At 41.1% G+C, this 27,503-nt stretch overlaps 1 protein-coding gene, 1 long non-coding RNA gene and 1 other non-coding gene across 8 annotated transcripts in view; 2 read left to right on the forward strand and 1 right to left on the reverse strand.

Annotated features, from left to right (window-relative positions):
- The window catches only part of LOC102548337 (uncharacterized), a 31,899-nt gene extending 28,609 nt beyond the window's left edge, over nt 1–3,290 (reverse strand). Inside the window, exon 1 of one of the 2 annotated variants that reach the window (XR_010065901.1) lies at nt 3,110–3,290. This is a non-coding gene — a long non-coding RNA (uncharacterized LOC102548337). Of the gene's footprint in view, nt 1–2,806; nt 2,945–3,109 lie in introns of those variants that run through there. The other variant, XR_005503821.2, reaches the window with a different exon arrangement.
- Thumpd3 (THUMP domain containing 3) lies at nt 3,261–26,227 on the forward strand. 5 transcript variants are annotated; one of them, NM_001170548.1, is made up of 10 exons: nt 3,261–3,296; nt 4,349–4,635; nt 6,202–6,279; nt 13,592–14,068; nt 17,516–17,646; nt 20,759–20,828; nt 23,427–23,542; nt 24,788–24,898; nt 25,282–25,405; nt 25,698–26,227. In NM_001170548.1, exons 2-10 carry the CDS (start codon nt 4,381–4,383, stop codon nt 25,848–25,850), a joined length of 1,515 nt encoding a protein of 504 aa, NP_001164019.1. In that variant the 5' UTR covers nt 3,261–3,296; nt 4,349–4,380; the 3' UTR covers nt 25,851–26,227. The 5 variants fall into 5 exon arrangements, with proteins under 5 accessions (NP_001164019.1, NP_001164017.1, NP_001164018.1 ...); NM_001170546.1 differs by having other exon boundaries at nt 3,273–3,330; NM_001170547.1 differs by having other exon boundaries at nt 3,282–3,313.
- LOC120102586 (U6 spliceosomal RNA) lies at nt 18,229–18,335 on the forward strand. Its single transcript, XR_005504222.1, has one exon. It is a non-coding gene; the product is annotated as a U6 spliceosomal RNA (small nuclear RNA).
- Nucleotides 26,228–27,503: the final 1,276 nt, after the last annotated feature.

Below are 27,503 nucleotides of genomic sequence, written 5' to 3' on the forward strand. Positions count from 1 at the left end.
AAGATCCAGAGCTTCCTCCATCCAGATAAAACTCACATGAAACTTACAATTTTATTAAAGTGTATTATTCATTGTTTCTTAGTACATTTACAAAGGCGTGTAACTTACCTTTACTACCTAACGGCAGAACATTCACATCCTTTGAAAAGCCAGTAACCTTTACCCATCACTCCAATTCCTTCTAACCCCAAGCAATACTAACCTGCTTTCTCACTCCCCGTATTCACCTTTTTCTAGACACTGAATATAAGTGGAATTGTAATCTGTGGGTTTTCGGTATGTGTTTGTGTTTGTGCTTGCGCTCTCTCTCTCTCTCTCTCTCTCTCTCTCTCTCTCTCTCTCTCTCTCTGTGTGTGTGTGTGTGTGTGTGTGTGTGTGTGTGTGTCACAGGGGACTGGACCTATGGTCTCTCACATGCTAGGATAAAAAGGTCACTATCACCCAGCCTCTCTGTGGTCTTTTGCACCCAGCTTCTTTCAGTTAACATGTCACCCAGGTTTGTCCATGCTGTAGCACGCTGTCCTTCAGTACATTTTAGGAAGCAGCTTATGGTAGAGTGCTTACCTAGCACATGCAAAGCACTGGGTTTGCTATCAGGCACCACAAAATAAAAAGAGTTTCGTCAGTACTTTTTAATGACTAAGTACTAACCTGCTGTGCAAACACCTCGTGGATATTTAGGCTGTTTCTAGTTGGAGGCTATATGCACTGTGTTTGTGAACAATTTGTTTGAACACGTTTCCACTTCTGCGTATATGCTTGCTGGTGGAATGGGTAATATGGTGAATATATGTTACACCTTTTTCAGAAAAGATAAACTGAATCCTAATATGGTTGGAGCAGTTCGCATTGACAGCAGCGAGATTTCATTGCTCCACATCCTTGCTCTAACATGAGAGGTGATTTTTGCTTTTCAAACTTGCCTTTTGAGTAATTATCAAGTTAGTGTTAATCTACATTTCCCTAATGATTGGTGATGCAGACCATTGATTCGTGTACTTATATTGGTCTTCTGTGTACCTTTTCCAAAAGCTCTGATGAAAGTTCTTTGTGAAGCGGGACAGAAAGGAGAAATTACAAGGACCTGAGAAGCAAAAGGAGCCTCTCAACAGCTGGGAATCACAAATTCCAAAACAACTAGCAACTGCTTGAGGTCTTTCTCCCTTTCCATCTCTGAACCTATAATTTTCTAGAACTCTCACCAGAAACTCCATTTAGTAAAGGGCGTGTCCTGATCCCCTTTAGAACCCTAGTGGCTTCTGGTTTTAACAGACTGTAATTCCATCCTAAGTACTTCTGAAGCATCCTATAATCTCATTTATGAAAAATAAAGGTAAAAGCTTTCTTTTCCATTTGAGATGCCCTAGGCTTCCTATGCTAACACTGTCTTTAATGAAGTTTGCTCTTTTTTGAGAGGCCTACACCATGCTTCCAGGTGCTCTTTACTTTTTTTGTTTTGTTTTTTAACCCGGGACTTTTTTTTGAAAGATTTATTTATTTAATGTATTTGAGTACACCGTCACCAGATAGCCGGAAGAGGGCATCAGATCTCATTACAGATGGTTGTGAGCCACCATGTGGTTGCTGGGAATTGTACTCAGGACCTCTGGAAGAGCAGTCAGTGCTCTTAACTGCTGAGCAATTTCTCCAGCTTTTTTTTTTTTTCCCCTTCCTTCTTTTTTTCCTGTCTGTGTAGCCCTGGCTGTCCTGGAACTCACTCTGTAGACCAGGCTGGTCTCGAACTCAGAGATTCACCTGCTTCTGCCTCTCAAGTGCTGAGATTAAAGGTGTACGCCTCACTATCTGGCTTCCACCCTCTCCCCAAACATCTATTTATGAAGGTAAGGTTCTCGTGGCACACTTGTGGAGGTCAGGGGCCACCTATGGGAGCCTGTTCTCTCCTTCCACAATGTGGGTCCTGGGGATGGAATTCAGGGTGACCAGAATTGGTGACCAGAATGGGTGAGGCTTGATGACAGACACCTTTTACCTGCTGGGCCATCTATGTCAGACCTCTTTTTTTTTTTTTTTTTTTTAAGTAAACTACAACACTGTGTTATACTGGCTGGTTCCAAGCCTTCTCACTGCATCCAAGGCAAGGATCTAGTTTTAACTTTCTCATTGTCCCTGCTGATAAGGACAGCGTGGCTCCATGCCTCTATAGCTGCTGCCACCACTGAAACTTAAAACTAAAAGAAAAAATTTGGTGAGGTGAGGGGAGAGGCAGAGAGAGAATGTTTGCATCATGCACGCAGTGTTGCAGTGCCCTTGGAGCCAGACTCGGACGTCAGATCCCCTGAACTGAAGTTACAGGCATTGTGAGCAGCCTGATGTGGGTGAGGGCTGGGAACCAAACTTTAATTCTATGGAAGAGCAGGCCTTAATCACTGAGCCATCTCTTCACCATCGCTTTTTCCCTCTTAAATTCGGCTGTCTCTTTTTGTTGTGTTATAAGTTGCCTCTTTTAAAATGTTACATTTGGGGCTGGTGAGACGTCTTAGATGGTAAAGGCACTTGCTACCAATCCTGATTACTTGAGCACCCACATGGCGGAAGAGAACCAACTTCTGCAATTGTCCTGTGACCTCAGGTGTGGCACACAAGCTCCCTCCACACACATGAAGTAAATGTAACTAAAATATATGAAACATAACCTTCGAAATACAAGGAAAAACATGAAATAGTGTAATAACTGCCAACATAAAAAAAGCAGTTTGAAAACCACAGACTAGGCTCTGGCTGTACTCTAGTCACAGCCCAGCTTGCTGGCCCTTTCAGAAATCAAGTCGGGTATGGTGGCACACACCTGTAATCCCAGCATTCTCGAGTCAAACAAAGGATATCTGTGATTTCCAGGACAGCCTGGTCGACATGGCGAGCAGGCCAGTCAGAGCTGCATAGTGAGACGTCCATCTCAAAAAACAAATTCCAAGTAAAAAGTTTTGTGCAAAATGAGTGTGGGGGGGAAAAGAATCTCTTTAGACTCGGTTTCTCTGGCCTTAAAAAAGGAATCAAGTCCCAGTCTCATCCAAATGCTCGCTACTTAAGGCAAAGGCAACTCAACAAATGATGCAGCGATCCCTACGAGAGCGCCCTCCGCAGAGGTTACCTCCGGGCAGGGGACCGGCCGGCCGCTCTTCCTGTTCCGGTTCAGAGTGCAACCAACTGCGCACAACTTTACGCGCACACTCGCCCACGCCGTGCGCGGGAGCACCCTGACCCCCAAGGCCTGATTTCCGTTTCCGGGGTGACAACGTGGCTTCCGGCGGCGTGCCCTGAGCGCGCTGAACCCGCAGGTGCGGTGACCGGAAGGGTCTGTGCTTGCAGCGGGTAACTGGCCGCGGGTGGGAGTGGCCCGGTGGGTGGGATGGAGGGGAGGACAGCAACAGTTTTATGTAGGTCGGTGCCAGGATGGAGTGTCTGGCCTCTGGCTGGCTTCACCGAGGATGGGAGTGAGAAGCACATTTCCCTCCAGTCCGCACAATCCTCCTACCTGTCTGTAGGAGTTCCATTCACAGTGGTGAACAGTGACACAGTGTAATCGCCTTAACCTCTGTGTCCTGTCTTTTGCACAGCATAGGGACAGAGAAGATGTTAGCTTAAGTCACAACGCTTTTGAAAATCTAGTGGGAGGTGTGGACCCTCCATCACGGTAACACCTATCCAGCCCCTTCGACCTACATACACATTCATACAGGAAGACCGTTTTACTAGCTTCAGATATTTCCAAGATCTCCCCGGAATGCACATTATTGGATCTCAGCATCGCCATGTAGTAGGCTTTCAGATCTTGTTTCGATAGTGGAAGTCACTGCCCACATGACTATACGGGGGGGGGGGGGCGGGGGGAGTGGGATAAATACCTCACCCCAATACAGTAAAAGTTTTGATCATTAGTCTAGAACTACTGTGTTATTCTCATTAAAACCTTCCAACTTTGGGAAAGAGTTCTATTTAGTTTCCAGTTCAAATCTAGGCAGGGTTAACTTGCTTTAGGGTCATTTGAACCTGGGAGTGTGGTAGGCAAGAACTCATAACTCTGAACCACCACCGCCTCACATTCTGAACTGCTAAGCTGAAAGGACAATACAGGAGCTTCTGTTTTCATGTTAGCACGTGTAAGATGGTGCTTACCAACACAGATGACCCTAAGCCAAGTACTGCATGCAGTGGAAATACTCTTGATTTGTCTTTTCTCCTGATGAGTCTGTATATTGCTTGTTTAATCACGTTTTATTGCCTGTAATCCATGCCCTTATTTATATGACAGTTTTAACTCTGGTACGTACATTGAAATATAAAAAGAGACTGCATTCTTTTTCTTTTTTCTTTTCTGTATTGCCTTTAGAAACCGTTAGACCTTTTAGAAACATTTCCATCATGTCTGACACTCAAGAAGCTACCAGAGAACACTTGGATATGAACCTTCATGAGAACAAGAAGCCGGTGCCCTTGATAGAAAGTGGCATCAGAAGTGAGTCTGAGCATCTCCAAGTCACCATTGGAGCCACTGTACCTACTGGGTTTGAGCAAACAGCTGCAGATGAAGTGAGAGAGAAATTGAAGTCATCCTGCAGAATCAGCAAAGACCGGGGCAAGATATATTTTGATATTGCAGTGGAAAGTCTGGCTCAGGTCTGAACGAAACATTACTTAATCTTTTAACTTGGTTACTTTATGATTACTTTTCTGGTTTATAGACCCCCCTTGGGAATCCTTTACTTTGTTCTGCTTAAAGTATCTGCATTTTCCATTGTGTACTGCTTTGTGAAATTGACTGTATTGGTGTTTATAATGTCTTTATCACGTGTATTCAGTTTAGTGCATTTTAGTGTTAGTTTACTATGGTTTAGAAGTGATCGCAGCATTTCCTGATGACTTATTTACTGAAATGAAATATATATCATTATCTATGGTACGTAAATTTACTTTAGCAGAAGTCTGGGTAAGTATAAAAGCTGAGGTTTTCCTTTTCATCCATGTCAAAGACATTGGTTTCGTTTTGTTGTGTTTTTTAAGATTTTTCTTCTTATTTTATGTGCATAGGTGTTTGCCTGAACGTATGTTTATGTGAGGGTATCAGATCCTCTGGAACTGGAGTTACAGACAGTTGTGAGCTGCAGTGTAGGTGCTGGGAATTGAACCTGGGTTCTCTGAAAGAGCGGTCAGTGCTCTTCACCACTGAGCCATTTCTCCAGCCCCTTCATAGACATTCTTGATCAAAAGTAATTATTCATGATTACAGGTGAGAAGCAAAGGTTAGCAAACTGTCATCCCATTGAAACAAAAGCTACCAAATTTCTCATTAACACAAGTGACATAGGGCATGGATTATCATCTGGAGACTCTTTAGGTTTTGTGTTGCTAGTGTATCCCAAGCTAGTAGCATATAACATATAGTAGGTGCCCACACAATACTTGTGGTATTTGTTAGTAAGCAAGTATTTTCTTGATGTCCTCAGCAGTTTTATGAAGATTGGGCACTATTGTCACCAATCATTAGGCTTAAGAAGAAAAGTAGTTTGCCTGTAGTAATTCAGCTATCACAGAACTAGAACTTAAACTGTATGTGGTTTCTCTTTTGTGGGGGAGAGGTAGGAGTTGAAACAGAGTCTGATGTAGGCAAGTTGGCCTGAATTTCACCATACAGCTTGAGGGTGCTGTACCTCCAAAAAGCTGGGATTGTAGGCATGTACTGGTATATCCAGCTTTCAGATCCATGGTCTTCATCCCTGCAGTATATATCCAAAAGAAACCAGAGAAGTATGATAAAGTCCCACTTGTGTTTACCACTTTCCCTTCCCCAGACCAGCGTTGTTGCCTAAAGGACATTTTGGGCTGTACACTTTTATCCAGTGACCCTTTCTCTGAGGAAGAGCAGGAATCAATGGGTAACCAAAGACATGGCACACTCGGGATGGGAAAAACTTAAATATGAATACAGACCTGAGGTGCTGCTTTAAACCATTTTACGTAGCCAGATGTGATAGCTTACTCCTATATTGTAAGTACTGGGGAGACCCAGTCAGGGGAGCTATGAGTTTGAGGCAACCCAGAGCAACATAGCGAGACCCTGCCTCAGAAAGATAAAAATGAATCCATTTTGTACTTACTTTCTTTTAAATACTTAACTGTGGGTAGCTTGTGTTACTCACAAGTATTTCCAGAAGTTCGTTTCTGACATTTGTTTTTCCTCCTTAGGTTCATTGTCTGAGATCAGTGGATAACTTGTTTGTGGTTGTTGAGGAGTTTAAAGATTACCAGTTCAAAGCTACAAAGGTGAGCTATCCCAAGCGAGGCTTTCTCAGAGGGCTTGTTCTCTGAAGTGCACTGCCTGCTTGTCAGCACTGTCAGTTAGCTTTGCTGTTGGTTTATTTCTTTACAATGTTGAGAGGAAAACAAGAGCCAAGCACAGTAAACCTTTCACTCAAATCCAGAAATCTCTTTAAAAGCAGAAACTGCTTTTAAAAGTCATTTTTTAAAAAAAAACAAAACCCAAAGTTACAGGGAAAAAGTCTTAGATTAGCTCAACCTATAGTACATGTGGCTTGAAACTAGAATTGCTTCCAGCGTGTGAACAGAAGACAGAAACATGTAGCATTCCCTCCCAGGTTTGCTTTGTCCTGTTTTAGCTTCCTGTTTTGAAGAGATGACAAAGCAGCTTTTAATCCCCTTCAGTCGTTAGGACAACAGCTTCGCTTCCAGCCCGTATTTATCATCTGAGGCCTAAATATCCAGCTGCTGTTGAAAGATCCCCAAACTTGGGGAGACTCTCGCTCCAGTCTTGGGTTGGGAGAGCCCCAGGAAACACGAGTAGCCGGTCTTGATGTAACAACAAGAGGCAGTTTATTAACGAGATCTCGGGCCGTCACATATCCCACACAGGAGATAGTCGACCTCAATCCTCCAAAGGCAGTGGTTTATATAGGGAAAGCCAGGGAACTTCGAGAGGTTACACACAATTGGCCGATTCAAATGGTGCACAGTTACTTTTGGCTCGGAGTTACATCAGCAAAGAATATGTGTAATCTAGCATCTCAGCAATGTGGGTAGGGTGACTTATTTCACTCAGCAGGGGGATGACTCATCTTTAGGGAGTGAAGGAAGGGGAGGGGGTGGCTCCAGATGGCCAGTGTCCTTGGGGGCTGATAGCCGGGGCCAGTGAGCCCTATCTCAAATTCTCTCAGGCATGTCAGGACTTTGTTTGTGACTGACTTTTTGAAATTTAACTCTTCACTGTTTAACCTGAAGGTTGCAAAGAGACCTCAGTAACATGTCAGGCTTTTTTCCTGTATCTCTTTCTGGCCTAGTTTCCAGAATCAAGTGCTTAAAACTTTTCCCGTCAATGTTATATTAATGTCTAATTTAGAGCTAATCTTTTTTACAAGAACTATGGAATGCTGTCTAATTCACTGTTCTTTATTAATTTTCCAGATTATTTTGGCAAGCCAGTGTATCCCCAAAGGAATCAAACTGATCAGGGGCTTAATGATAAAACACTTTCTTCATTAGATCCTTGTAAAAAATTTTGACAGTAACTAAAAGGCTAACATTCAAACAGCTCTAAAAGAATATCCATTGAAGATAACTAAAAATTGTATTGCCTACAAAAATAACTTTCAACATTAGAAATGTTAGTATTATAATCCTTCAGACTCATTTTCTTTCTTTAGTGCTGTCCTGGTAGTTTGAACCCTTGTCCTTTGTATCCTAAGTGAGCATTCCTACTGAACTACATCCCCAGGCTTAACTCTTGGGACTTCTCATGGTTACTACCAACTGAATGATGCCTAAAACAATTTTAGAGGCAGTCTTTTGACTGAGTATTTGGAAATTTTGAAGTTCGGTTTTCTGCATGAATAAATGTTATTAGGCATCCTGTCATAAATTCTCTTGCATTTAAATTACCAACATTATTAAATTCTTGGATTTTTGTCATCTTAATTTTTTTGTTGTTTTTGAGAGTAGTTTCTCTGTGTAGCTCCCTGGCTGTCCTGGAACTTGTTCTGTAAACTAGGCTGTGTCGAACTCACAGAGCTCTGCCTCCTGAGTGCTGGGATTAAAGGTGTGTGTTGCTCCCTAACCCCAGTTCATCTTAAAGTTTGTATAGATGAGGCAGTTCTGATCTCTAATAAGAGGTGACTTTGCTGTAGTACAAGTCTTCATGAGTTAACCTTTCAAGGTTGTCTTAGAAATCACTGGTCTTGAAGGCAGAGGAAGGAAGTCACTGTTGGTAAGGAATCTGCTGCACAAGCGCCAGGACTGGGAGTTCCGTCCCTAGCATCTGCATAAAAGCTGAGCGGGGCAGTACAAGATGCAACTTCCTCACTGAGGGAATAGAAGAGACAGCCTAGTTGAGTGTGAAGTCTCATCTCTTTGTATTGTTGTTGTTTGTTTGAGACATGATTTCTCTGTGTAGCCTTGGCTATCCTGTGGACTGGGCTGTCCTCAAAAATCAACCTGTCTTTGAGTGCTGGGATTAAAGGCCTGTGCCACTACTATTACCCAGCCAGAATTCCCGGCTCACAAAATGAATTCAACCTGGCAATAGTGGCTCATACCTTTGATCCCAGCACTGAGAGACAGAAGCAGGAGGATCTCTGAGTTAGAGGCCAGCCTGGGCTACAGAGTGAGTTCTAGCATAGGCAGCACTACACAAAGAAACCCTGTGTTTAAAAAAAAAAAAAAAATGGGAGGGGTTGGGGATTTAGCTCAGTGGTACAAGGCCCTGGGTTCGGTCCCCAGCTCCGAAAAAAAAAAAAAAGAAAAAAAATGGGAGATGCAAAGCAGTCAGGGCAAGACACTAACTTTGGCCTCTGGCTACCATACTTGCACATGCATTTGCACAAATGTATACACACCAAAATGTGTATATAGCACATACCCCACAACATTTTTGATAAAAGTTTCAAAGGCAAGAGTGGGGTCTAAGATAAATTTTTCAAGTCTATGCTAAGGAAATGTTTTAACTATGAAAAATTATTAAGCCCTTCAGGTTACGAATGTGAATTGCACACAATCCCCCAGTGAAATCTCATTTTTATTTTTTTTAAAGTATGCACATGTATAATACAAACACAAATTTAATTTTGTTTCTTATTAAATTAACATATAAAATAATGGGTAAAGTTTATTTGTTTTTTGCTGTGTTTTGGGGCGGAGTTGTTTGTTCATAGATTGGGTCTCTCTACAGAGCCCTCATTATCCTGGAACTTACTGTGTAGACCAGACTGGCCTTGACTTCAGAGATCTAACTACCTCAGCCTTGAAAGTGCTGGAATTAAAGGGAGGGCCACTATGCCTGTCTAATTGTTTTTTTTAAACAGTGCCTCCTTAGCTGACTTCAGGTTTGCTGTTTAGCTGAGGATGGCACTGATCTTCAGGTCCTCGTGCCTGCACTTTCTGAGTCCTGGGGATTGCAGGCATATTCGGCCGGGCGTGTCGTATGAGGTACTGAGGTTTGTGTGTCGTAAGCAAGCACTCTACCAACTGAGCCACATCTGCACCCCTCAGACCTTTGTAGATCACATTATCTGTTTGTCTGTTTGTAGTGTGTATGTACAAAAGTCAGAGGACAGCTTATTAGTTTTTTTATTTAATCATGTGGGTCCTAAGTATCAAACCCAGTTTTGTAGGAGCACCATAAAGCCTTGTTTTAGTTTAAAATTTATTTATTTACTTATTTTAAATTTATTTTATTCTGTTTTTATTTATGTGTGTATGTGTGTATGTGCCAGTGCCCAAGTAGGCCAGAAGAGAGCATTGGATCCCTGGAACTGGAGTTAAGGTGGTTTTGAGCTGCCTGATGTAGATGCTGGGAACCAAACAGAGATCTTCTGCAAGATCAGCAAGGCTCTCAGCCATTCTACAGCCTTTGAGGGTCGTGTTTATCTTTGATCCCATTGATACAGATTGGTATGACCGATCTGTAAGATTTTCAGGGTGGTTTCCTGTTTGTTTGGTCTTAGTTTTTTTCATATTACATATTTCATCATGCATTCTTTTTCTTTTAAATTTCTCTTTATATAACTAATTTTCATACACTATGCACTGCTCTCTTTTGGAGGTTTAAAGGTTTTTTGTTTGAGACAGGATCTCACTAAGCTGACCCTATGCAGACCTGCTGTCATAGAATTCACTGTGTAGAATAAACTGGCCTCAAGTTCACTGAAATCTACCTGCCTCTGTCTCCTGCATGCTGGGATTAAAGGTGTGCACTAACATATCTGGTTCTTGTGCTGTGCTTTTTAATAGTTTACAACTTTTAAATATGTGTTTATAAAATATATTGTGTGTATGTACACACAATATATCTACAGCTATTAGCTTTATAAATATAACTTGGTATTATCTACTTAACCTACTAGTTTCATTTTTTTATATTTCTGCTATCATTGTAGATGAAATTGTTGTGTTTTTTCTGCATTTCCACCCTACCTTCTGATTTTATGGACTTTTTTAGAGTTGGCCCTTTAAGTTTTCTTTATCAGCTTTAACTTCTTCCCTTTGACCTGTCAGTATAAGTGATAAGTTAAACTGAGTCTCTTTCCTGTGTGTGCTGGTGTGTAACTTTGCTTCTGCGTTATAGTCACAAACCACACTTTGTTTTTATTAGTCTTATGGTAAGTGGTAAGGATGTACTTCTTGCCTTTGCTGTGTGCTTGTTTTACTCTGTAGCCTAGGCTCGGCTCCAGTGTGAAGAGATCCTCCTGGGATTGTGAGCATGAGCCATTATGTCTGGCTGGTTCTTGTGATTTTTTTTTTAATGGAATGAGTTGTCTTTGTATGCTCTGTTAGCAGATGTAAAGAACTAGTCTCCCCTTCTCGAAAGAGCATAATAGTCTGTTCATTTGAATTCATCTTGCTAAATATTTCTCCTTCTACTGTTGCTTTCTGATTTTGTGTGTGTGTGTGTGATAACCAAACAACAAGCAAACCTCCAGCTTTCTTGGAAGTCTTTTAAGTTCAAGAGTCTTTTATTGTTGAAATTTCTTATCAGGACATGTCAGTCCAGTTATGTTTTCTGGAAAATACCTTGAATTGTTGTAAATTTGAAATGTCTTAGGTACATAAGTATATGTTAACTATTTTCCTTATTTACCAGTTTCTTTTCAATTTTTAAACTTTTGCTCATTGCCACACTATTTGCTTTTTCCATATCCTTTCCTGTTTTTCAGCAGGCTCCTATGAAAACTGTATGCGAGCACACAGATCCCCATCTTGTTCTCGTTTTTAATTGTTTAAATGTGTGTGAGTATTTCCCCTGGTGTATGTATGTTCATGTACCTGGTGTACTGAGGAAGTTGTTTCCCCTAGAACTGAAGTTATGGACATTGTAAACCACCATGTGGGTGATGGGGTCCAAAACTGGATCCTCTACAGTAACAATAAGTAGCCTTAATCGCAGAGTCACTTTGTAGCCCCTTCCACCTTATTATTTTAAGATAGGGTCTCTTGGTAATCCTAGCACTCACTGTCACATAGGCTGGCTGGTAAGAAAACCTTAGGAATCTTCTTCTGTCTCCCCTGCCACAGCACTGGGTTTCGAGGCACACACCACCATTCCTGCTTTTTAAAATGAGTGCTGAGGAACTGAACTCCGGTCCTCATACTTGTGCGACAATAGTGTTACAAACAACACTATCTGCCTAACTTCATTCATTCATTCATTCATTCATTTTACATTTTCTTTAAACTCTGTAAACTCCATGTCCTGGTGACTCACCTCATTTCATTTCTGCTTCTAAGTCTGCTATGAGGTTGTATTAACCAGACATTTTCTCATATTTTTGATATCATTGTCTTTTGTTTGATTTGCCTTTAAATCATATTTCTTAATGGTGTTCTATGGCCAGTGTGAGTATTCTTTCAAAATGCTGGTGTTTCCTTCCCCTGCATTTATTTTGTAAGTTCTATGTTGATAAAGTTTTGAACTTTGGAATTTTGAAATGAGGCAGTTTTTCTTGGGCCTGCCATTTGTAAGAGGCTCCTGAGGGTAAGACCATGAGGAAGAGTTCTCCCTGGATTGACTGGAGATAAACAGGTCTTTTCCTTCTTCCTTTGTCTTTTTTTTTTTTTTTATTGTTTTATTGAAGTACAGTTTTTATCCCACTGAGTGAGTTGTTAGAATCGTTACTTCCTCTCTGGCCTCATGGCACCATAGGCTTTGGAATTACTTACCAAGGAAAGCACAGTCAGTGAAATGTAGGCAAAAGATACTTTAAAAGTGAATTTTCAAACTACCCCATTGTAACATACTAACTGTTAGATTGGAGGGTAAAATGTGGCTGAAGTGACTTAGAAACATTTAATTTCTGAAAGGTTTTGTTTTGTTTTGAAAGAGAGTCTCACTGTATCCACACCTAGCCTAGTAGACCAGGCTGTCCTCAATCAAGCTCACAGAGATCTGTCTGCTCTGTTTGGAAGTAAAGGTGTGCACCACCACACCTGGCTTCTCAATTATTAAGTCTTTAACCATCTGTACTGTAGATGTTTATATAGATTGTATAGCTCTGGTTGGCTTGCTCTATGGATAGCAGTCCCACGTATTTCACATTTAAATATTTAACCACATTATCCAGTAACTGTGTCTTTGTTGTTTACTCTTGGAGTACTAGTAGTTAAATTTAGAACCCCTTACACTGAACCACTGAGCTCTATCCCTGCTCTCTTACTTTTTATTTTGAGATATGATGTTACTATGTTGTCTAAGTTGGGCCTGAACCCACTCTGTAGCTCAGAAAGGCCCGAACTGTAACCTTGCCTTAGGTTCCTTAGAAACTGGGATTACAAGTCTGTGCCAATAAACCTAGCCTGGCAGCTATATATTAACCACCCTTTCTATGGCTCTGTTGGTGTAGGTGTGTGGCCTATAGCAAAGGTCAAGGGAGTTAAGGTCTTTTCACCATGTACTTATAGGAGTGGCCTTCCTAGTAAGCAAGTACATTAGCCTAGTGACTGTAGACAGCACTCAGTACTGTAAGCAAAGTCCAAGTGGAAGAGAGGAACTGCATGGGGCCGCACCACCAAATTTACTGTTTAAGAAGATAATCATGTGAGCCAGGTGCGGTGGCACACACCTTTAATCCCACCATTCAGGACAGAGGCAGGTGAATCTTTGTGAGTTCTAGGCCAGCCTGGTCTGTCGATGAGTTCCAGGAAGCTGGGGCTATAGAGACCTTGTCTCGAACAAAACAAAACAAAGAGATAATCATATTATTTAAACTCTGGACAGATGACATTTTTAGACTTCTTCCAGTTTTTGCCCAAATTCAGAAGATTTAAAAGTCATTTATCTTCTTTCTGTCTGCTGCCTTCTGTCCACCTCTTTCCCCTCACGGTAGTTCCTCAGTCCTGTGCATCTGATCTGCCCTCTGCTCTATTCTGCTTTAGTAATGTAATGTTTATATATCCTCACTTACATTGAAACTGTAATTTCCTTCATCGCAGCTATTATTTTGTTTATCCTTTGCTCCGTACTCTCCCACCGTCCCTGTCATAAGGACCAGAGTTGTCTACAAAGAAAGTAGGGACTTACTTGTTCTGTTAAAATGGTGAGAAACAAAAGGGTTTCATTCTCCATCATTTGCAGGAAGAAGTTCTAAGAGACTTTGAAGAACTGGCTGGAAAACTCCCATGGTCGGACCCTTTAAAAGTCTGGCAAATTAACACCACTTTCAAGAAGAAGAAGGCAAAGCGCAGAAAGGCCAATCAGAGTGCAGGCAGAGAGAAGGCCGACTGTGGACAGGGCGACAATGCCGGTGAGAAGGACGGTAAGAAGAAGCTTGCCAGTGGTGCGGCAGATCCACATATCTTAGACTACTATGAAAATCCAGCCATCAAAGAAGAGATATCAACCTTAATAGGGGAAGTCTTGGCATCTGGCGAAGATGAAAACGGTCAAAGCTTAAGAGAAGAAGCTGAACCGCAAGTGCAGAAGTTCAGAGTCACCTGCAACAGAGCAGGAGAGAAGCATTGCTTTACATCCAACGAGGCTGCCAGAGGTTTTGGAGGTGCTGTTCAAGAGTACTTTAAGTGGAAGGCTGATATGACCAACTTTGACGTAGAGGTGGGTATTAGCTTTTATTGATGATCTAAAAGATCTGTAATGTGGCTGGGGAGATGGCTCAGTGGCCAGTGTTTGTTAAGCAAGAATGAACACTTGAGTTTGGGTGCCTAGCGTCCATATAAAAGCATGTTCACCCTAGCAAGGAAGAGTCAGAGAGTTAGAGACAGGCAGTGCCCTGGAGTTTGTTGGGCAGAGCAGCTGAAACAGCAAGATCCAGGTTCAGTGAGACTCTGTCTCAAATATAAGGTAGACTGGTAGAAAGACAATGTAAACTTCTGACTTAAGCACAGTCACCCACAAAAGAAAAAAAAGGTCTCATACATTTGTAAACTTTCCAGACAAACGTAGTAGCATGGGGAATGTTAAACAGTGACAGTAAAGCTAGGAGGATGTTAGGGATAGCATGGCCTGTGTAGATAGGTATAGATTGGAAGTTTTACTCAGTAACTCTCTAGAATTGAATGAGATTGTCTCTTGGAGCCTCTGTTTCAAATCAAGCCAATAATAGCGTATTAAAGTCTATTCTATGTGAAAAGCTCTCAGGGAGAACTTTCCCTCAGGATGGAGACCCTCCAACTCCAAAGACCAGACCGAGACACCACAGGATGCAATCAGCAAGAGGATTTGGTTTATTGTCGGGATACACAGGCACAGGCACCTGCGGGCGCTTCAGTCACTCGGGGGACTGGCGCGCCCCACGGAACCAAGGATGGGCTTTTATAGGATTTTGGGGAGCAGAAGCAAGCATACAGAAGCAGATGCATGGTTACAGGGATATAATTGGTGGATTCTAATATGGCAAGGGTTTAGCCCGGGGGCAAGTTTCCTAGCTACCTTCCAGAAACATAACGGCTGACTCGGCCCCCCAAGGGTTCAGCCCGGGGGCAAGTTTCTTAGCTACCTTCTTGGAACATAACGACTGACTCGGCCCCCCACCAGGGTGTGGGACCTCTCCCGGGGCTTTTTTTCATTGTCAGGTGCTCAACCGAAGTCGTCCTGTTGCCAGGCCTTCAACCAAACACATCCTGCTTGGCAGCTGCTGTGTACTCAGTGTTCTAACCTTTCCCTGAACCAGTCATCTTAAGTACAGCCTTGCAAAATGGCGTTACTGCTGCTAAGCTGGGGTCTTTCATATGGAAGGCGGATGAAACTGTTTAGTGTTTGCTACTGTAAGTGCTCAGTGGATAGAGGCTGTCAGAACTCAAGTAGTGGTGGCACACGCCTTTAGTTCTAACATGCAGAGGCAGATGATCACTTCCTTTTCAAGCTAAGTCTGGCTTACGTAGTGAGTTCCAAAACAGCTAGGGCTATGTAGAGACCCTGTCTTGCACAGCCCCTCAGGTGTGCTCTGTGTCTCTGACTTTGGCATTACCATGTCCAGCAGAAGAAAGGTGACTCCTTTTTTGTTTTTTGAAATTTCAGTGCTAGACTCATACCCACAGCCTTGCACATGTGGACAAGCACTATTTCTAAGCTATATCCGCAGTCTTCTCATTTTTACAGTATTTTCTACATTATATGGACTTCTAGATTGCAACTTTATCTAAAATTAACTTACTTCAATCTTAGTTGGAGATAGTGGAATAGCATTTTCAGAAACTTGTGTCAGGACGTTAGGGCTAATCCTCACTTAGAGCCAGCTTTGTTCTTTTTAACGTCAGCTAGGTTCTTAAAACCAAATGCCTCCTGTTAGCTTGATTATCCTTGTGACTACTGGGGGACTTAATGTTTATAATGGTAATTGGAGTTCTTGAAATTTCTGGTGGTTTATGTAGGTCCTTCACATTTGACATTTTTACCAAGAAGTCAATTTTTGTTTCTTTTAGGATACTCAAATCTGGGGCATGTCATTTTCTTTGTAACTTTTTTTTATTGTCAGACCAGAACAGTTCCCCATTCCATATTTTCTTACACAGCTGCCATGAGAACAAAGAGCCTAAAGAAAGCCATGTCCAGAAGTCTGCAAGGTAGCACAGAAGACAAACCCTGGAACCATACTGCCTGGGCTACGTTGTAACTCAGAAATTCATGTGACAGGGCATATGAACGGTGTATCTGTGTCCCAGGCTCAGAGGGGTTCATAGGAAACGAGGCCATGTGAATAAGATGTGTACAGCAGGGCCTTGCATGTTGGAGTGTCAGCTCTTGACCTCTGCCTTTGGTAAGGCTATGATGAGGACATTCTAGGGGGAAGACTTGGGAACATTTTATCTTCTTAGAATATCTGTGAGTTAGGAAAACTAGGACAAATGTAGTCATAATCAGATGTTTAAAACTATTAGGAAAGGGGTTGGGGATTTAGCTCAGTGGTAGAGCGCTTGCCTAGCAAATGCAAGGCCCTGGGTTCGGTCCCCAGCTCCCAAAAAAAGAAAAAGGAGAAAAAAAAAAAAAACTACTAGGAAAGCAAATTAAAAGCAAATGTGGCATGGTGTCAACTCTGGATAAAGAGTATGATTGAGAGTCCACTGTGAAAGTGTTTGAAGTGTTTTCCCAAAAAAAGTAGTAATTTAAGAAGTATATGTAGGCCAAGGGTGGTGGCACATGCCTTGGATCCCAGACTCAGAAACAGAGACTGGCAGATCTCTACTTTGAAGGCCAGCCTGGTCTACATAGTGAGTTCCAGGCCAGTCAGAGGGAACAGTGAAACCCTATCTTAAACAAAACAACAATAACACACACAAGACCCTTTAATCCCAGCATTTGGGAGGCAGAGGCAGGTAAATCTCTTGAGTTTGAGGCCAACGCAGTTTACAGAGTGAGTTCCAGGACAGCCAGGGTCACACAGAGAAACCCTGTATTTGAGGAGGGAAAGAATGGTAGAAAAAAACTACACATACGTATTTAAACCCGTACCATCAAAATATGTTCATATAATAAAAACTGGGAGATAACTTACTGATAGGCAGCGTGTGTGTGTGTGTGTGTGTGTGTGTGTGTGTGTGTGTGTGTGTTCTCTGCTCTGTGTGTATAGAAAGCAGGGGAGACCCACATACAAACATAAGTAAATACATAAATAAATGAATTTTCCATACTGTATAGTAAACAGGGAAAAGATAGTCAGAAAGTTTGTATGGGCTGCAAGATGGATCACAGTTAAAAGAACTGGGTGCTCTTTCAGAGGATACAAGTTAATTCCTAGCAGCCATATGGTAAGTAGCTTGAAATCATCTGTAATTCCAGCTCTAAGGGATCAGACACCTCCTTCTTTTTATTTATTTTGTTGTTTTGTTTGAGACAAAGTCTTTCTTTCTAGTCCTGGCTGTCCTGGTACTCAGTGTGTAGACCAGATTGGCCTTGAACTCACACAGATCCACCTGCCTCTGCCTCTAAAGCACCTGGGAGGTAGTACTACCAAAGCCAGATAAGGCCCTTTTGTTTATTTAAAGGTCATGTTAGTAGGTACAGATTGAAGACTTGACTTTCTCGTCTGTTTCTAATTTGATATAGGTTCTCCTGAACATCCACAATAATGAAGTCATTGTTGCTATTGCACTGACAGAGGAGAGTCTCCATCGCAGAAATATTACACATTTTGGACCTACAACTCTTAGGTCAACTCTTGCCTATGGGATGCTCAGGTAACAGAGGGAGGTTTTGTTGTCCATATTGTAATGAACACTTTGCTCTGAATTTAAAAAAATGTTCTAAAAATTAAAAAAAAAAATTTGGTTAGAATTAAAAAGTTACCATTCCAGTATTCACTGTTGTCAGCTTTTGATCCAGAAAGCCCCATGTGGATGGTTTATTAGTATTCTTGATTAGAATGTGTGAGTGGTGGTTGTGTGTATGTGTGTCTTTAGTGAGGAGCTGTTTCTGTTGAGAAAGATGTGCTTTTTAGGCAATGGAGCCAGTTTGCTATGCTTTAGTTTTTGCAGTGAAGCAGATGAGATCCTTGCGATGTGTGAGTATGGAACTTGTGTGTTGAGTGATGGTGGTGGCATGCAACTTGGTAGCCTGAATGCTGGAATCACACACTTACACCACACCCCACTTACTCACAGTTTTAAATGTTACAGAAGTGCAGGGCAAGCAGCCTGCCACTGTTGACATTCCTATGTTCTTGGCGTTTTCTCTCTCACATAAGTTTCTTTTACTTCCCCTACACTTGAGATTTCAATACTGCAAAATGGGCTTGACATGGGACGCCCAAGATTATTCACGTGCTCAGTTTGGCAGCACATATACTAAAACTAAATCAATACAGAGAAGATTAGCATGGCCCCTGTATAAAGGTGACAGAAAGATTTGTGAAGTGTTTCATGTGAACAAAAAAGAAAAGAAAAGGTTTACTCATGCTAGAGAGATGGCTCAGAGGTTTAAGAGTGCATGCTGCTCTTGCAGAGGACCTGAGTTTGGTTCCTAGTGTTCAGGTTGGTAGATAACAATGACCGGCAACTTCAGCTCCGGTGGATTCAACACCTCTGTCTTCTGTAGGCACCAGCATATATACATACTTTAAAAAAAAGTGCTGACTGACTTTGGGTTATAGAGATGTTAATAGTTCTTAATAGTTGTTTTCCAAAAAGACCAGAGCAATTCTAGGCTCCCATATCTGGCACATTACCATCTTTTTTTTTGGGGGGGGGGTAGGGAGGGTGTGATCCAGATTATTTAGTATCCTACCACCTCACTGTGGGTATCAGGATGACATTACCATTCCAGCTCCATACCCTCTTCTGGCCTATGCATGTAACTTATACATATTAACACATAGATATAAATAAAATATAAAAATATTTATTAAAAAGTTTAGTTCATGACAATGCAGAAACATAAACAGATTATCTTATTCTATACAGTTCCTGGCATGTTCTAATGAGTTATATAATTACAATTTCTTCCTTTTCAATTTTTGCTTCCTCTTTTATCGTGATCATATGTGGTTTTATAGTGCCTCACAACTGGGACACATTATGTTAGTAACAAACAACTTTAAAAGAAACACTCCTAAGCTTCATTCACTGAACAGACATTATCTGCCTCTAACCATGATAATAGGAGCCAGCATACAAAGTTATTTCAGTGCTAGTATTAAAAAACTAAATAGAGTAAAAAATAATGATTGGGCTGAGGAGATAGCCCAGTGCAGTTTCCACACAAGCCTGAACCCAACCTCCCAGCATCACTATTGTCAGTGATCTTAGCACTGAGGAGGCTGACACAGGAGGACTCCTGGCCTTTCTAGCCAGCCGCTCTAACTGAATTTGTGAACTCCAGGTTGTGAAGGACTTTCTTGGAAAAGAGATAAAGAGCAATTGAGAAAGGTGCTCAGCTGGGTGTGATGGCACATACCTTTAGTCTCAGCACTTAGGAAGCAGAGGCAGGGGGATTTCTGTGAATTCAAGGCCAGCTTGGTCTACATCATGAGTTCCAGGAAATCTGGAGCTCTGTAGAGATCCTCTCTCAAAAAAACAAAACAGGGGTGGGGTGGGGGATGCCCCTGATTTCTGGCCTTCACATGCATGTTGGCAAACACAAGTGTACATACACATGCACACATAGACATGAAGGGATAATTACTGAGGATTGGGATGGTTGGAGAGATGAGCAAAGATTATATCAAATCCACGAAAAAACCTTGAAGGCATCTCAAGAAAGGTAGAAACTATGGGGCTAGAGAGATGGCTGTTCTTCCAGAGAACCTGGGTTCAATTCCTAGCACCAACATGGTGGCTCACAATTGTTAATAACTTGCCTGAAGGTATCAGATGCCCTCTTCTGTCTTTGACAGGCCATGCTCACATGTGATGAAGATATACATGCAGGTAATACATCCATATACACAAAGGCTAAAAATTAAGAAGTGTAGAAACAGGATGGTAGAAAATGCAAAGGACTGCTTTTCTGTCTCCTAGAAGCTTATGTGTTCTTGCTTAGTCCTCTCTTCCTTAATTCACCTGTGCACGTGGCTGCCCGTCATTTGGATGCACGTACTTCCTGCTGCACATGACTGGCTCAAACAACCCCAAGCTACTTGCTCTTTATTCCACATTCCTAGAAGGATTTGAGTGACATAATTTAATCAAGTGTTCAATCCTGGCCTATTAACAATGGCTGGCATTACAGGCTTGCCCAAGAATCTGTCTTATGAGGAAGATTATTAGCATGCATGGTGCAGGGTCTCAAACAGGATAGAAAAGACTGATCAGATGAAACTTAGTGACCTGAGGACTGGTAAGTAACATTTAAAGCTATTCACAGTGACCTGTGGTCTTGACTCTCCTTATTTTGTGTCCTAGGAAAAATGTTTCTTTCCATCACTTTGTCTGTTAAATGGTAATAGGATTATTTAAAGCATTCAGTGAAATAACAAGTGTATAATGTTAAAGCAATTATTTCTGTTAAGGACTTTAGCTCCACAGTTAAATCCAAAAATGAAAGGATACTGAATGTCTGGTTGTCAGCAGATGTCCACTAAAAATCTTACTGCCTCAGCTTCCTGAGTGCTACGATAACAAATCAATCAATATCTCTCTTCCTCTCACCACCAAAAGCCTTGTACACATAGGTGAATGTTGCTACTGAGTGCCAGTCCCAGGCTGACTTTCAAACTGTGAACTGCTGATCCTTCATGCCAGTGTGCTGATCCTATGCTAGTAGGCTCTTAATTCTAACCTTCAGGAAGTTCTATTGTGGAAGCCTCAATTTTTGGCTAATTTTCACATGTGCTGAACTGTTTTCTCCCTCCAGGCTCTGTGAACCTAAACCTACTGATGTAATTGTAGATCCAATGTGTGGAACAGGGGCAATACCAATAGAGGTAATAACACCTTTTTATTTTTACATAAAATAAAATCTATTCAAAATGTTCTAGACCTAGTGGGCAAATTGGATCCAATGAGAAAAAAACCAAAAGTTTGAAAAAAAAATTCTCATACAAAACTTCTGTCAAAGCATTGTAACCACATATTTCAAACAGCCAAGTGCCATATGATTAGATTGTGAAATCTGTTTTCTGGATCACAGAGGAGCTGAGAATAACAAACTGACCCCCTCCCACCCCGTAACAAATGGACGAGGCACTGGATTGAACAGCAGAGGGTAACTGAAGTGATCATAAACTGGAAGAAGGTGGTTTTCACCTCCCCATAATTAGAGGTTCCTGCAGTGAACAAGGTTAGTTATGAGAAGGAGAACCACAGTATTGCAGCTCAGTGCTAGGGCACCTGCCCAGCATGCCAGACAGATGTCCTGGGCTCGCTCTCCAGTACTATAAAACAAAAACAAATAAACCCACTACCTCTAAGTCTTTCTATGTTTCTTTGTTTGGAGACAGGGTCTCTCTATGTAGCCCTGGCTGGCCTCACACTCAAAAAAAAACCTACCTCCTTCTCCTCTAGAACACAGACAAACCTTATTTTAGGAAGTCGGACATAGCTACATACCCAGTAACCATAAATAACGTCGTTCAGAATTACTACACCACTAATAAAAACTATAGAAAGTACTGGGCATGCAGAGGCAGGTGGGTGGATGTCTTATGAGTTCTAGGAGGGCCAGAGCTACACAGAGAAAGCCAGTCACCAAAGCAAGAACAAAACAAAACATAGAGGCAAAATAAGAAATGGGAAGATGTTTTTATTTTTATTTTTTAACCCTTTTGAGGCAGGGTCTTGGTATGTAGCACAGGCTTACCTTGAATTCATGGTAGTCCTCCTACCTGAGCCTCTCCCAAGAACTAGTATTACAGGCATGAGCCACAGTACACAATGGAGAAGCGATCTTGCAGGTAGAGAACCTTCAAGATTGAACCACGTCACCTATGTAAGGGGCCATGCAAAAAGTCACCGTAATGTCACTTCGAGTTTTGTGTTTAACACAGTGAAATGTTCCAGACTATACCAAAAGCCAGGGAAAAGAAACTACACAGGAGTACCACAGATTGTGTTGAGTGAGGCAGAAATTGGAAAGATGAGCAACCCACAAAGGGAAAAATAATCCAGAGTGTAATTAGAAAATCTATGCTCTGACTTTAATCAGAAGTTAAAATCCAAGAGGAAAATGCAAATAGTTTGAATGTTCCACTAGTGATGACTAGAGAGTGACTACTGCTTGAGATCTGAGCAAGGAGGTGAGTTATCGGGCTGGAGAGATGGCTCAGCAGTTAAGAGCACCCGACTACTCTTCCAGAGGTCCTGAGATCAATTCCCAGCAACCACATGGTAGCTCACAACCATCTGTAAAGAGATCTGATTCCCTCTTCTGGTGTATCTGAAGACAGCTACAGTGTACTTATATATAATGAATGAATAAATCTTTAAAAAAAAAAAAAAGGTGAGTTATCATAGTTAAGAATTCTAGAAACAAAACTGTAGTTTCCCATCATTAAACCATGACTTATCTCCGAAATGGCAGGTAAAGTGACCATGGATCAAGAAACATGCAGTCAAAGTAGACATCAGAAAAAAGAAGGGGGGAAATCCAGACTGAGACATTTCCACATAAAATAGGCTTAAGAGTACCAATGTAGGAACTTTAGCTGAGACATGATGGAAACTTGGCAGGGTCTGTGTATAGATGTGCCCACTAAAGTATCTAACACCTGCCTGGAATGCACTAAGATCTACAAGTACTGTAAATATAGTCCGAGGTAGGAAATCCATGGATTGAACATTAAAATAATTTAAAAAAGGGTTGGCAAGCACAAATCACCTGAGAGACTTTTATTCTGTGGGTTCTTTGTGTCCCTCCCCACCCAGTTTCTGGCATACTTGAACATAACTTTGTTTGCATTCATTGTAGAATTAGAGACTAGAATGTCATCACCCTCAAGGGTCTAGGCAAAATACAGTTATCAAGTGTTGTATTTATCATGCAAGTCATCGTGGCAGGAACTGTATGTCACTTTGTTTTACAAATATGCCACTGCTTGGCATTTATATGCTGCTGACATTTTTTTTTCTTAACTACAAAATCTTTTCAGAGATATGGTGGTTATCTTTTAAAAGCTAAACTTATAATCCAAGACAGCATAGGTCTGCCTAGTTTGGTTAATTTTTAAAAATCATGTTAATTAAGGGAATGTAGTCCCTTATATGTTGCTGGGTAGGGATAGAATAAAATATTAGACCTATCTGGACAGAATTGCTGTATTACCTGGAAGGCAAAGGTGACATAGTTTAAAATGGTCTAAATCAGCAATAGAGGTGTACAAAGTGCTTCTAGGGCTGGCACTGATGTCATAGTGGGTAACATTGGAGCCACATTTCTAGTGGGTGAGAGTTCAGCAGGCAGAAGAACAGGGAGGTCATTTCTGACAAGGAAACGAATGGCACTGATTGCCACGTTATTAAGAGTTGGCCATAGTGACTTCCCCTTTTTTCTTGTGACATGTTTAACCAACACTCCTGTTTCATAGGGGGCTACTGAGTGGTCTCACTGTTACCATATTGCTGGGGACAACAACCCACTGGCAGTGAACAGAGCAGCAAATAACATCTCATCTCTATTGACTAAGAGCCAGATTAAAGATGGGTAAGTTTAACTTCAAAGATTGCATTGCACCTTTGAGTCTTTCTCCATACTGACTTGGAATTATCATTCATTACAGTGTTTTGTGGCATTGTCTTAGCCAAATGAACAGTGAGAAGATACCATATAGCTTATTGAAAAACATTTGTAATTAATTTAATTACCATTTCCATACTTAATTATAATTTTATTTCTCCTTTAAAAAAAAAAGATTTATTTATTTATTATCTATAAGTACATTGTAGCTGTCTTCAGACACCAGAAGAGGGCATCAGATCCTATTACAGATGGTTGTGAGTCACCATGTAGTTGCTGGGAATTGAACTCAGGTCCTCTGGAAGAGCCGTCAGTGCTCTTAACCACTGAGCTATCTCTCCAGCCCTTATTTCTCCTTTTTTGTTCATTATTTTTTGTGTCCTTTTCCAAAACCGTACAGTATGGTATAGATTTTATTATTTAGATAAGGCACATGCCTTTATTCCAGAGGCAGAGGCAGATGGATCTGAGGCCAGTCTGATCTACAGAGCAAGTTTCAGGACAGGCAGAACTACACAGAGAAACCCTGCTTTCAAAAGCAGATTTAATTAATTAAAACAATGTGAGTTGAAAGAAACATGGAAACTGTTACTGTAACTTCTAAATTACCAGTTATTTATACTAGTGGCCATGGCCTGTTTAAATCCTCCAATTGCCTTTGCTTCTGAAGGCTTTTGGATTGGGCTGTTTATTTCTGTAAGTGTGTAGGCCTGAGGGTAACATGTCATGGTGTGGAAGTCAGAGGATGACTTGTGGGAATTGGGTCTCTCCTTCCTTCTCTGAGTCCCAGGAATCAAATTCCATTTGTCTGGCTTAGGGCAGACACCTTTGCCAGCTGGGTCATTTCTCTGGCCTTTTTGACTTTTTTTTAATATGTAAGCTCATTTTCCTTGGTGCTTTCTTAACCATATATCCTTTGAAAACCAGTCTTAATCATTTTTAAAAAACCCTTTATTTCAGTTATGGACATATTCCTTTATTACTTTAACATTTTACTATATTACTTTAACTGTCTTTTATTGCATTTATTTGTGTATGGACATGAATGTAGGGGTTAAAAGTCCAATTGAAGGATTTAGGTCCCTCCTTGTACCCCACTGTCCCCAAGGATCAAACTCAAGTCATCAGGCTGAATGGCCAGTGTCTTTATTTGCTGAGACATCTCATTAGCCTGGGAGAATATATTGAAATATCTTTCCTTTGTCTCTACAGAAAAACATCCTGGGGTTTGCCCATTGATGCTGTTCAGTGGGATATCTGCAACCTCCCTCTGCGAACTGCTTCTGTGGATATTATTGTAACAGACATGCCATTTGGAAAAAGGTAGAAATTGGATTTTTCTTTTGTAAACAAATAGCATGATTTCACATGTTATTTATTGTACTGTCTTCTCAATCAGAAAGATATACCATAATTCATTTCATCCACTGTTCCATTACGGGATCCTATTCCACATTGTAGGCTGAGGAGCACTTGCTTCTTGGGACGGATTTCTACTCAGTGGCTTGTCTTCAATGAGATGAATCAAAGGTGTTAAAAAGTTCTGATAGAAAACTCTCTATATAAACACTAACAGTTTCCTTCATTGGCATAGAATACTAAAGCTCTGGCCTTTAAAAGATGACTTCTTCATACCTCAGATTTTGTTCTTATCTCATGTAAGAAACTATCATATATCTTTTGCAACAGTTTTTACTCTTTTATAGGATGGGCTCCAAAAAGAGAAATTGGAATCTCTATCCAGCTTGCCTTCGGGAAATGAGCCGTGTCTGTAGACCAAGGACAGGTAGAGCTGTACTGCTTACTCAGGACAAGAAATGTTTTACCAAGGTATTACCCATGAGAGTTAAAAATCACTCATCTTCCTGTTTATACACAAAATACATGCCTGGTGCCCTCAAAGAACAGAAGAGGGTGCTGACCCTCTAGAATTGGAGTATAGTTGTAAGCCACAATGTGCCAGAGACTGAACCCAGATCTTCTGCAAAAACAGCAAGTGCTCTTAATTTCTGAGTCAACTTTCTACGCCCCCACCCACAGCATTTCTTAAGTGGAAAGATTTCAGGTTGTTTTAGAAGCACACTGGTAACCTACTGACTTTTATGCTTTTTTTGTGTGCCAGGCATTATCTGGAATGGGACATGTGTGGCGAAAGGTCCATACAGTCTGGGTGAACATCGGGGGCCTTCATGCTGCAGTTTATCTTCTAAAACGCACTCCTCAAGACTTTGTTCATCCTTCAGATCAAGATGGAGGAAAAGACCCTCCTTGGTAAAGCAAAGAATGAAGACAATTTAGCAGTACTTAACAGTTCCTAACACTGGAAACGTCAGCATAAAGAACTTGCTTTGGGAGAAAAATAACAGAAAAGTAACCAAGTATTACAGCTTCCACTGCTGAACTACTGTAGAATGCATTAGTGTTAGCAAGGTGATTGTAATGGTATTTCTTGAGAAGCCTACACTGCTTGGTTTCTAAGTTTCAGAACACTTTAGGCCATATTCTATTGCTTGTGCAGCCTACTGTTCTTGGTCTAAAGTTTTTTCACTTTACATGGATCATCTCAAATATCTCAGAAACTGGAGCATCCCTGAAGACCTACAGTTTATCATCTACCTTAAAATAAATACATTACAACCTGAAGAGGACAAAGATGCTCTGTGTGACTATAGTCTTTGGGGGTGGGGGAAGCTATCTATTTTTAAATGAAAATGTAAGCTGCACAGCTTACTCAGGACAAGAAATGTTTTGCCAAGGTACCACACAAGAGAGAAGATCACCTCCCTGTTTGTGCACAATATGTAGGTCTGGTGCCCTCAACAGGTGGGTGTTGGATGGACCTCCTGACTTACAAGTCCTGTTATTCCTGCCTAGCTCATTGTTCTGTTGTTCTCTTGTACTGATTCTCCCTCAGATAGTTCTATGGGAAATGAAATAGCTACATTACTTATCAGTTCATTAACAGTGCCTCCTAAAGCAATCCCTGTTTGAGCTTTACAGAAAGTCATTTTGGAGTCTGGCTTCTTTCAGCTTAGATTTTCAATGTGATGTTTCTATTTAGAGTAAAGGACACTGACAGTACTTCTTTGAGAACAGAATCCACATTGGCACCATATAGTCAGTACCCAGTGGCTTTTTGGAACAACTCACTGGAGAATGAACTGGGATTATGAAAGCTTTAAGGTTTTTACACTTTACATGGACAATTTTGTGGTTGACAAAAATAATTATTGATTGAACATAAACTTAAATTTCCATCTTTGACAAAAGAAATCATTTAAACCTCAAACCAAGGTAACACAGAAGCAAGATGTACAATGATGGTTGTCTGTTTTCATTATCATTTACCAATTTCCTGCAAGTAAGCATTTAATATTTACTGAACAAATGAACTACTTTTTATGCTAAGTTCTCAAGTTAATACACCAGGTTTGTGCTCTAATTCACCATATCCCTAATTCTATTAAGTATATAAAAAAATAGACTTAAGATACTACAAATACAGTGGACACTGTCATTTCCATCTCTTGATTGGTAAATTTTGCTATGGAAACAATAGGAAATAAGCTATGAATTTTTTCCTCCAGACAAGGTTTTGTCACATAGCATTGGCTGGCCTCTGCCAAGTGTTGGGAATTAAAGATATGCAATACCACGCCAGGTGAAAGGCTTACTTTCAAATTGTTTGTGTGTAGGTGTGTGTACCAGCGCAGGCGCCTGTGGAGGCTAAAGCTGGAGTTAATCGGCAGTCTAGGAGCTGCCTGGTGTGGGTGATGGCTGTGAGTTCAAGTCCTCCACTAGAGCAGCCTGAGCTCCATGGTCACCTTTATTTCTTGGTTGTTTTTTGTTGTTTTTTTGCATCAGGGTAAAGTTCCATTCTTGCTCTATAAGTTGTGAAGATGTTAGCCACTTAAGACACCAAGTTCTT

The sequence above is a fragment of the Rattus norvegicus genome, chromosome 4 (assembly GCF_036323735.1).
Source record: "Rattus norvegicus strain BN/NHsdMcwi chromosome 4, GRCr8, whole genome shotgun sequence".
Classification (NCBI taxonomy): Eukaryota; Metazoa; Chordata; class Mammalia; order Rodentia; family Muridae; genus Rattus; species Rattus norvegicus.

Coding starts and splice junctions, on each gene's coding strand:
- Thumpd3 (NM_001170548.1), top strand. CDS start 4,381: ATGTCTGACACTCAAGAAGCTACCAGAGAACACTTGGATATGAACCTT. Junction 20,829..23,426: donor CAGGGGCAATACCAATAGAG/GTAATAACACCT, acceptor CCTGTTTCATAG/GGGGCTACTGAGTGGTCTCA. Junction 25,406..25,697: donor ACAAGAAATGTTTTACCAAG/GTATTACCCATG, acceptor TTTGTGTGCCAG/GCATTATCTGGAATGGGACA.